At 40.3% G+C, this 11,031-nt stretch overlaps 1 protein-coding gene across 2 annotated transcripts in view; it reads right to left on the reverse strand.

The window, feature by feature from the left end:
- Positions 1–1,528: 1,528 nt before the first annotated feature.
- The window catches only part of tlcd4b (TLC domain containing 4b), a 20,824-nt gene continuing 11,321 nt past the window's right edge, over positions 1,529–11,031 (reverse strand). For both annotated transcript variants that reach the window (XM_004562892.4, XM_004562893.4), the window contains 4 exons: positions 6,936–6,994; positions 3,608–3,702; positions 3,439–3,512; positions 1,529–3,332 (listed from right to left, as the gene is read on the reverse strand). In XM_004562892.4, coding sequence (XP_004562949.1) covers positions 2,984–3,332; positions 3,439–3,512; positions 3,608–3,702; positions 6,936–6,994 — 577 coding nt within the window. In that variant the 3' untranslated portion in view covers positions 1,529–2,983. The remainder of the gene's footprint in view (positions 3,333–3,438; positions 3,513–3,607; positions 3,703–6,935; positions 6,995–11,031) is intronic.

The raw sequence follows: 11,031 nt of genomic DNA on the forward strand, positions 1-11,031 counted from the left end.
ATACGCTACAACAAGAAGCGTATCAGCATCACTGCTCGGCCGAGTCTCAGTAAAGTCTCCCGTGCTCGGTAGTTCAGACTGAATATTCACAGCTTTGATTTCAGGAGGCTGGAGAAATGAGACACTAGCCTTCCCGTCCACTACGTGTACAGCTTAAAGAACTTGTGTTTAAAAAAAACAAAACACAACAAAAAGAACTTCATTTTCGACATCTGCAGGATCATTTCAATGCCACTAAATAACCTCTCGCAACATTCAGATATATACCCTGCCCAGAAAACGGGCTCCCCTGCTGGGATCAGCTTTGGGATTATAATACTTGGCCGGATTAATCACTGTGCAGGCAGGTTATAAAAATATATATACACAGAGTATACATAAGGAATATAGAGGAAATAATCACTGGATATTACATTAGAAAGTTCATGCTAATTCAAATCTGACTGCATCACATCCACCGTTTGTCTAAAAAGGCACAAGATACTGTAGCCCCTCCTTAGCGGTGACAGACAGAAATACAGGAGAGTCACAGCCCCACGGGGAATGTGCTTTATATTTCCACAGTGAAAACAGCAGCAGAGATTCTCAGACTATTTTAAACATTGATCCAACGAGACAAAGACTCGAAGGAGAAATCCACCAGTTTAACACTTCAAGTGTGTGTGTGTCTGTGCAAGTAACATTTGCTGGGAGGAGGAGGGGGGGGGGGGGGCTGAGGCTAAAAGAGAAAGGGTTTTATTTAAATGCTATATAATTAATGTTTAGTTTAAGTTGTGCAAGGATGGAAAAATTTATTAAATTAGATTTTCTTGCAGATTTTTAGGGATATGTAGTTACTGTCATTCATTTTTGGATGTGAATGCAGCTCAAGTTTAAATAAAACCCTTTCAAGCGAAGAAAGTACAAACCTGCAACCTGTTATTTCAAGATTTGATAGCAAAAATAAAAAAAAATAAAAAATCCCAAACCTGAAACATCTGCTGTGTTTCTGTCTGTCATGAAATCAGCTGTTAAGAATTTGCTGACAGAAGAACTGATGAATCTGTAAGAACTGAAGTCTGTAAATCTGAGTAATGCCAACTGGCCTATGGAAAGTGTGGTAACATCTTAGCCATACAGTACGCACAACTTACCTACTGTATGCGTATACACTGTACAGACATGCAGGTTGAGGGGAAACAATCAAAAAATACAAGTAGTACATGCTTTGAGTATGCTCTGAGAGGACAACACATTTTGGAAGATACCCAGCCCAGCCCCACCCAACCCCTTTAGCATTAGATTAATGCATTTAATATTTAGATGTTAGTCATCTATTTACCCTATTCACTAAGGCGTCACAGAAATATGTCAATCGTACCATGCTCTATCGTGACGATACATTTTATACAGTAAAGTAAATCATGCAGATTGCCACGGTGCTTTCTGATGTCGCAGACCGGTCCATCGAAATTCATGTTCTTATCTGCCAGACAATTTTTGAAAAAACTAATGTAAATAATAAAATGGCATATTGCTACCATTCCTATTGCTCAGATTCTGCAAAAAGGACAAGCACCACCATGGTGTTTAAAAAAAGGGCACTGAATACAGTGTGTAAGATTGCACGCTATGCAGTGCATGTGCAAACAAGTGGAACAAGTACATGTGGGTGAGTCTGCTTTCCACTATTAGAGTCACTGAAAACAGGGTGGATAAGTGGGGGGGGGGGGGGGGGGGGGATCTAACTACAAAAACAAACAAACAAACAAACAAACAATAAACAACACAATTAGAAGCAGTTTAGCAAAGCTGCTCTGCTGCACTGCACTGGCTGGGATAAGCTCTGAAGACAGAGGGAGAAGTCGCTCTGAGCCATTAATGTTGACACAGATGAAGTCTTGAAAGATAAAAACAGTTTTTTCCTTTTTTAACAGGGAAAAAAAAATAAACAGCTGATTAATTCATGAGGACGGGCTCGACAGACTCTTTTGTAAGGCAGGGGGAGAGGTAGAACGAAAATGCTGGAGCTCAATTGTGGAGCCCTACCCAGTGAGGCAGAGGGTTGCAATGAAAATGATATTCCTTTGATTGCTAATGACAAGTGTTAAATTAAAAAAAAAAAGCCATCATGAAGAATACTGAAAAGGCAAAACTGTCCTGTTAGGAGCGAAAGGTGTAAGAGAGTGAGTCTCTGTCTCTCCTGCATGCATATTCTGTGTTTTACATAGAAACTCCAAATGATAACGAGGCTGGAGGGGCATGGCTGGTGATACAGGTAGGTGCCACTTGTTACGAGGAGGCCACAGCAGGTGATACTGTAGAAGAGGCATTCATGGTGTTTTTTTTCCTGTCTCTTTTTTTGTGAGGTTTGATGAGTTTAAGACAAGAGCCCTATAGATTCACAAACACTGTACGGGTCTGACGGATGAATTAGTCACTCTGCAGGCCACGAGTGTGGAATGATGAAGAAGCCTCGAGTTTGTCAGGAGCAAAAGTGAGTGCGATTGTTTTTTTTGTTGTTTTTGAAGGGGGCTAAGCAGTAATGTAATGGGCGATATACTCCTCTACTGTTATTGCTTTCCTGTTTTTTTCCCTTCCCCTCACGCCCCCTCCCACAGGCACTTCAGAGGATTGGGCTTTGGCTGAAGTTGAGTGTGAGAGCAGGCTGTGGGGGAGATGACAGAGGATTGGTGGTAGTGACAGGAGTAACAGACAGAGTTAAAAGTGTTCTTTTGAGCTCTACCTTGTCGTCTGAAAGCTATCACCCAGCAGGATACTAATCTGTCAGTGAAAAAGGTTGCAAACGCTGGTGCTTGTCCTGTGCCAGGGTGAGAACCTGAGGACTCTTAGCCCAGGCCACTAGCTGACTTCAAGAAGATCAGGGGCTGAGATTGAGGGTGAGAGGGAAGCTGAGGCTTTATTAAAAGAGCAAGGTTCCTGGTTGTCCAGCCTCCCTCCATGCTTATTGTCTGTGTCTACAAATGCTGTGCTCTACACCTCCTCAGTCTGTATGGTTGTTTGTGTGCTTCTTATCTAAGGAAGATGACGCCTCTGCTTCTACCTTGACCTTTCGCCCTCCTCTCCCAGTCAGGACCTTGTAGCAGCCCCGAGTGATTTTGTACATCCAAATAATGTTCAAGACATCCAGGGCAATGCAGGAGGTGATCCATGCCACCTGGGCACCCAAGCCCAGCCGCTCAAACTCCGGAGTGCCAAAAGTGGCGAATACACTGGCCCAGTAGGATGGCATGACTGCAATGCGCACCAGGAAGAACACCACAGCCATAGCAACCCCATTTAATACCACCAACCGGTGTGAGCGTGGGTACTTTAATGACTCGAAGAACCACCTGGAGGAGAAAGAGCCATTAGGAAATGTCAGGGAACAAGATATGTCTGCCATATGGTGTGAAGGGGATCCTGACAAGTACATATTCACAAGTGAGGATGACTCACCTTTGGTTCACAAATGGTGTGGATAGCTCAGAAATGAGACGGAAATTGGCAAAGTAGGGAAGGACACCACGGGTCTGCGAAGAGCAAACAACACAGATGATGAGGAATTTAGGAAGCAGAAGGACACAAAAACAACAAGAATCGGGTTTCAGAAAAATGAGCCACTCACCAAAACATATCCGTAAGCATAGAGCGCCGCCAAGTGGTGGCAAACGAAAAAGCTGTCCCCCATAGTGCTCCAATTACATGCTAGCAGCACCAGGTCTGGAGAGCAGGTGGAGACATTGGTCATTAAGCTAGCAAAACATTACACAGCTGACTTTAGAAGAAAAGAACAGAGCCCAGGCTGAACTGAGTCTAACACGAACACAGAATACTCAGGACTTTGACTCTAAAAATGACTTTGACATAATCAATTCATCAACAGATGAATTAAAACTTGTTACAAAACTTGGAGAGCTGACAATACATTCAAAACTAGAATCAAGTCATAAAACAGCAACTGAAGATAAGGAGAGCAAGAACAAAAGAACAAAGAACACAAATTTGCAGAAGAAACTGAAGGAGACATCTATGGTCCTCCATTTTCAACAGCACTCATGCAGCATTTTCATGGACTTAAGCAAAAAGTCCATGAAATATGTTTTTATTTCTTATTCTTTTGAGAGAACAATCAAATTGGTATACTAGTGGACAATTTCCTTTCCTAGTATTTTCAAAAGTTCAGTCGCTGATAATGAGCTTGCTCTGGACATTTCCCTACCATCACGATGACCAACCCACTCATGTGGCCATTATTTGGCTGCAGATTCCACAGATTCCCCTGCTAATTACCCAATCTCATATTCGACTGATGCCACAGTTTTATCAATCCCTGTAATTATAAAGGCGCAGATGGAAACCATTTATTAGTCATCACAAATTTCTGCAACCAGGCCTAACAGTCTAATTACCGTGCCTGACAAAGCCCAGCCTCCCAAGTCAGCAGTTATTGCTCTTTTGAAACGACTGAACTTTTACTAATGAATCATTTATTATTAATGGTTTATTACCATCTTCTGTACCACTGAGACTTGGCTCAAACTAGAGGACTACTGCCCCCTTGTGGAATTTTGCTGACTAAACTACAAATTCTTGAATGCCCTGAGGCGCTCGGGCTGTGGTGGGGTAATCGCTGCGGTTTACAAGGGTAATTTGAATTGTGTTCCATTTCCTCCCACTTCTTTTCATTCATTCAAATTACTATTGTTCAAAATTGACTGTGAAAATCTAGTTTGCTATATTATTATCTACTGACCTCCTAAATCTGCTACCAACTTCCCTAAATGAGTTCCCCAATCGACCTTCATCTATTGTTAAATTTGACAAGCTCATTTTGGTATGCGACTTTAACTTGCGCATTGATTCCTCTAACTGAATTTTACACAAGGCATTTCATTTAGTGTAACATGTTAATGGTCGCACACAATGGTGGGCACATCCTGGTTGGTTGTTTTACTCTTGGCTCATCTTTAGACTCTCTCTGTATGTCATATTTACTGTTTCACCATAAGTGTAATATTTTTGCCACAGTTTTGCAGCCAGTATCGTTTTCAAAGAGGAGAATCATAAAGCCTAGGATCTTTAATGAGAACACAGTGGCTACATTTTTAACTCTCTTACCAAGTGTCAATTATATTTGTAATAAAGCTGAGATAGAAAAATACAAATCACTGCCTTTTCATGACGGAACCAGTTACTAACCAGTCTACTTCTTTGGCTTAATTAGCATGAAAAACAGTCCAAGGTTCTTGTTTAACACCACGAACAGACTCCTTAATCCTGCTCAGTCTGGTTTTCCTGCCCAGCCCTCGGCTGAATGTGAAAAACATTTTTTTTCCTCTTCTGTTGTCTGTTAAGATCAATTATATCAGGTCACAATTAAACCCTAGTTGCTATCAACCTGCTCAGTTGTGTCATGGAGTTCTGTTATCTAAGTTTTTTCCACGACAGATCTTCGTTATGTTTCCTAAAATGTGGAATTGTATGTAATAGTAGCCTTTGACACCACTGATAATCCCATTCTTATTACAGAACTGGTTTGGTATCTCAGGCCTAGCTCCTAAATGGTCTCATCATACTTATCTGACAGATACTCCAGAATTCATATTAACTGTATGTCCTTATCAGAGCCCCTCATATGAGGGGTTCCACAGAGCTCAATCCTGGGTCCAGTTCTGTTTTCTGTATATATGTTACCCCTGGGTTATCTATTAAATAGCTTCTAACAGGGATTTCCGACCGCTGTTATGCTGATGATACATTTTTCTGTTAAGTCAAACAACCTGAAGAGCCTCTCCTATCTCGGGGAATGCTTCACTGCTGTTATTTGTTGGATGTCTTTAAATTTCTGCCATCTCAATACTGGCAAAACGGAGGTTCTTGTGTTTGGCTCTTACAGCTTCTCTAAGATCAGTCATTACATTGTCCAGCTATCCAGCAATATCAAGTCACCTGTTAAGAACCGTATTTTACCAATATTTGAATTTGTAATCTCATATTCTCAAATTCATTCTTCATTTTTTATTAATGACATATAAAGCCCTACATGGCCGGGTTCTGCCTTTCTAGCAGACCTGCTAAGACCTTAATCGAGCACTCAGCCTGCAATCACTGATCAATGTCTCCTAACTGTTTCACACTTCCACATCTATTTTAAAACCAGAGGCAAAAACTCCTAAACCTTCTTTAGGAAAAGTTTTTCTTCTTCTTCAGCCCATGTTCTTTGTTCTTTGAATGTATGGAAGTATGCGCTTGTATGTTTTAGACATGCGCTTATCTTTTGTGTTATTTTATTTAAACTGAAGCATTTAAAAAAGTGCTATAAAAATAAAGTTACCATTATTATTATTATTAACTTCATAATAGTTTTTGTCCTGTTCTGCAGATTCTATGCAAGTTAGAATTTTTATTTATATAGCGCTAAATCACAACAATCGCCTCGAGGCACTTTATATTGTAAAGTAAAGAACCTACAAAATGTCAATGCTGAGCTCTCCAAGGCTGCAGAGGAGAACAAAAACTAACGTTGCAAGTTCACAAATGACCTGGAGTGCACCAACCAGGGAATGAAGGACTCCTGACTATTCTTTCATTTAATGTACAGGGTTTTTGTTTTTTATTAAAAGAAAGTGTAGGTGTGTCTTCCTTTGGTTTGAATTCTGAAGGAAACATTAGAAGTGTTTTAAATTCCAATTCAAGGACACATGATAAGACAAAATAATGACTTTCTTCCAAGTCGGACATGTCAAATATTTTGTCCTTTTTCGATGCTCCTATGCATTCACGTATCACAGGTATCCTTCATAGCATGTAATATACATTTAATTAAAACTATCCGACTCTACAGTAACTTGATTACAATACAAAGCTCTACTTGCACACACACACACGAAGGGTAATGGCAGCCACATATGCAAAAAAACGAAACAAAGACAGAAGAAAAAATTAAACCTCACCATATAGGAGGTAACCACAGGTTATGGCTACATTTAGTTTGACGAGACTGGGGTCACCCCTGTGGAAAAGCAAAGGATACAGTGTAAAGGCACAAAGCCATAATGCTCAATCAGTGAGAGACTGAGATTACTGAGATTACCCAAATGCACCACTGAACAACACACGAAATCATTGCTGGCTGTGGATATCTGCCTGTACAACTCCTCCACCTAATGCACAGCACACAGTGCAATAGTTGCACCGTTTTGCACATCCTGTATAGTCAAAATAACTTATAATTAAACTACTTGTATATTAGAGACATTTTAATATTTTGTAACTTTGTAATATATTGTATTATTAAAATGTAGCTCAGTCTGTTACAGTGTCTTGGAGAAACAGTAACCACATAATTTCCTTAGGGATTAATAAAGTTTCTGATCCTGATTTTAAAAAAAGAAAGTAAGAAAAAAAAAAACAGGAAGAAGAAGCTTCAGTTTATGAGTTAAATATGTTACGTTGTCTTGCTTCCCTGATCGACAGTCTGCAATACTGCACCTCTTGCATTTCTTAGCAGATTAAAACTGAAAGGTCATTTAAGTTCGACTGTCTAACCTTGATGAATTTGCTGTGATACTGTTGTGTGCGGTATAAAGGCAACTGTCTTGACAAGAGCAATGCTTGTGGTGAATCCATAACATGACAGATAGCTCTGCAGAAAAGATATCCACAATGCTGGCACTCCGTGTTCCTCTCCTCCCGTTTGACAGCGTTTCTGTTTAATCAGCAATCAGTAGTTCGGGCCATAAACCTGTGACCTGCTGCTCTTACCATTAAAGTGTCCTTGCAAATAACATCGGTTTAAAATAACAATGGAGGTATGTCTGCTTCAATAGAGATCCGATCCTTGTATCAGCCACAAGTATCGCATAGCAAATGACTGGCTGACTGCTTGTGTAACAGGAGCTCGCAGCACAGCGCACATGCTCTACTATACACTGTACCCACACCAACAACATGACCCTGGGCTCACTGCTTTCAAAATGTATTCTTTATCTCCAAGCTTCGACTGCCTCACTTTAAAATAAGTACTTTAACTAAGTGCATTGAACATCTGGAGATATAACCAAGTTACATGTAAGATTTTCTTTTTACCATACCATTTTAATATCTAATGAAATGTATGTGATAGAAACACACAGACACATTGATGTCAGTCCAAAATGAACAGTCAGGTCAAAGAAGAGTATTTGTTTGAGTTTAAGACTTAACTGCTCAAACATCCATCCATCCATTCGCTTCCGCTTATCCTTTTCAGGGTCGCGGGGGGCGCTGGAGCCTATCCCAGCTGTCATAGGGCGAGAGGCGGGGTACACCCTGGACAGGTCGCCAGTCTGTCGCAGGGCTAACACATAGGGACAGACAACCATTCACACTCACATTCACTCGCACATTCACACCTAGTGACAATTTAGATTAATCAATTAACCTATCCCCACAAGCTGCATGTCTTTGGACGGTGGGAGGAAGCCGGAGTACCCGGAGGGAACCCACGCAAACACGGGGAGAACATGCAAACTCCACACAGAAAGACTACGGCCTGATGGAGGAATTGAACTCAGGACCTTCTTGCTGTGCGGCAACAGTGCTAACCACCGTGCCACCGTGCTGCCTACTGCTCAAACATTTGTATTTATTTGAAAAGACAAAAAAAAAAAAAAAAACATTGTCGTTTTACTAATCTAACATTTCCCCAACATTATTGTTTCCATGAGTATACGTGTATGAATGTAACAAACATGGCCTCGGCCTGTTTTGTTGGAAAGTGTTCATCACACTCTGACAGAAATGCAACGTGCAAACATCAGGTTGGCTAATGCCCATCATGCCTGATAATGTGATTGTCAGGGAGCCTGAAAATCCACATACTTCTTGGTAATCTCATCCGTGTGACTCAACTTTGATTAATCAGATCTACAGTATATTCACGTTGTCTCTTCATGAATGGTTGACTGACTGGAATTTGGCCCAGAAAGATACGTAGAATGTTAAACAGGAAGTACTACAATAGCGCCAACTCAACAGGCATTATACAAAAGACACTCAAAGCCAAATGATATGCTGTTAAGTGGCAAGTAGAAGTCATTTAAGAGCACCAGATGCACTTAGCAGTTTGCTAGGCTTTTTCCATGGGGCTACAGATACGTAGTAATCAGAATGAACCTTGAGCTTATATGTGGTTCAAAGAAAAGCGCAAAGGAAACTTAAATAAACTCTCTATATTCTTACTGAACGCAACTTCGAGAAAAAACCTAACTCTCTCAGAGTTTGTCTTTGCTCAGCAGAACATCCTCACTGGCACATCAAAGTATAGAATTACCTGTAGCGTCTGTACTGTACTCTGTATCATTTATCTCTGTGACAGCTGCATACCCTTGACTGCCGCTCTTCTAAATCATTGACTGTTCCGCTTTTTAACTCTGACAACTTTCGTCTCAGATGGCCAAAAATCACACAGACTTAAGTGGGGGAAGTGTGGTGGTGCTTGGGCTATGAGTTATGTTCACCAGCAGCTGATCTGGAGCTGTGGTGACAAATGACAGCATGGGAATAGAAGGGTCTGACTTTCAGTGGATCTTAGACTTTTTGTTAGTCTTAGTCTGCAACCCTTCATTAAGTCATTCCAGAGTTATCAACAACTTAGATCTACAGATAAATCACGAACTAGCTGGCTGTGTTTCAACCAGTTACGGTTTAGATTCAGGGAAGCAGGTTTTAAAAGTTTTGACGTTCAAGAATGGGGAAACGGATAGCAGCACAGTGGTGAAACTATGATGTATGAAAGCGCTTTTCATTTCCACCTGATGAGATGGATACTGGAAGTCCCATTCAATGTCAATTTTTGATTTAAATATTAATTCCAGTAAGATCAAAAGAAAGAAATATAATTCATTGGTTGATGATTCTCAAGGACGTTTATTCAACCTGTGACAACCAGGAGGCAAACAAACTCAACTCCAGGTCTCTTATAATGAATGAATGATAATGTTGGTAACACTGACATCTTATATGAATCTGATTAGCTTTCTACTTGCTTGCTCTATCGATAGTTTGACTCTTCATTCAGATATTTGCATTTAGTGTTGTGCATGCAGACCCTTAAGGGAAATCTAAGGAATAAAGCATTTTAACTGCAACAATAAAACACATTTGAATGAAGTTTGGAGAAAGAAAAATGCACAAATTTACCAAAACCATAGAAAAGAAAGGAATGCTGGGATACAGGTGGATGACAAAAACAGTTGATGGACCTCTCTTTTCATCACCTCTATTGATTCTTAACAGCAACAGCATCCTTTAGCTGCAGGGTTGCATTTCTTTGAATAAAACTTGCAAACAAATGGGGCCGGATGCTGATGATGACATGCTGACCCTCCTCAGGAAAGACACTGGTGTTATAAATTAGGTTTTGGGGCCTTGCTAGGTAAGGTGAATTGAGGTTTACCTCTGGATTTTGAGTGTTACAAATGCAGTTCTCATCTTATCTGCTTAAATCGCTGTGGTAACTTCTGTGGCAAACCTAACCTGTTCCCAAAAAGGTTGTGCATGAGATAAGACATCAACATGCACATAACAATTACCTACTGACCAATCAGTTCACCGTTAAATGACATAATCATTCCTGCAAGGTCACATGAGGGATTTGAGTTATTAGCCAGCACCTAAACCCTCTGTCTTCTCAATACAGGGACCTTTCTTTGCTGCTTCTAAAATAAGCAAGTCAGCCTGTTTAACAGTCTAAATTCTGTTTGTTTTTTTGTTTTATTTATTTAAGGGTGTTTACTTGTGTAAACAACATTGGGACAGCAGCTGAAAGAAGGCTAAAACCTATTTGAATACCATGAGAATACATTGAAGCAAAACATTAGTTTAATGGAACACCCTTTTCTAATCCTGTATCTTAATAATGGAGCAGTGATACAAATAAGATTGCATTTACAGCCACTAATGCCTTTCTAGACTTCCCGATGGCCTAAAGTGCTTTAAACTGTATGTATGAAAGAATGAATGAATATAGCAGTTTTTTATAGCAGAAGATACACACTCACACTCTGA

The sequence above is a fragment of the Maylandia zebra genome, linkage group LG4 (genome assembly GCF_041146795.1).
Source record: "Maylandia zebra isolate NMK-2024a linkage group LG4, Mzebra_GT3a, whole genome shotgun sequence".
Taxonomy (NCBI): domain Eukaryota; kingdom Metazoa; phylum Chordata; class Actinopteri; order Cichliformes; family Cichlidae; genus Maylandia; species Maylandia zebra.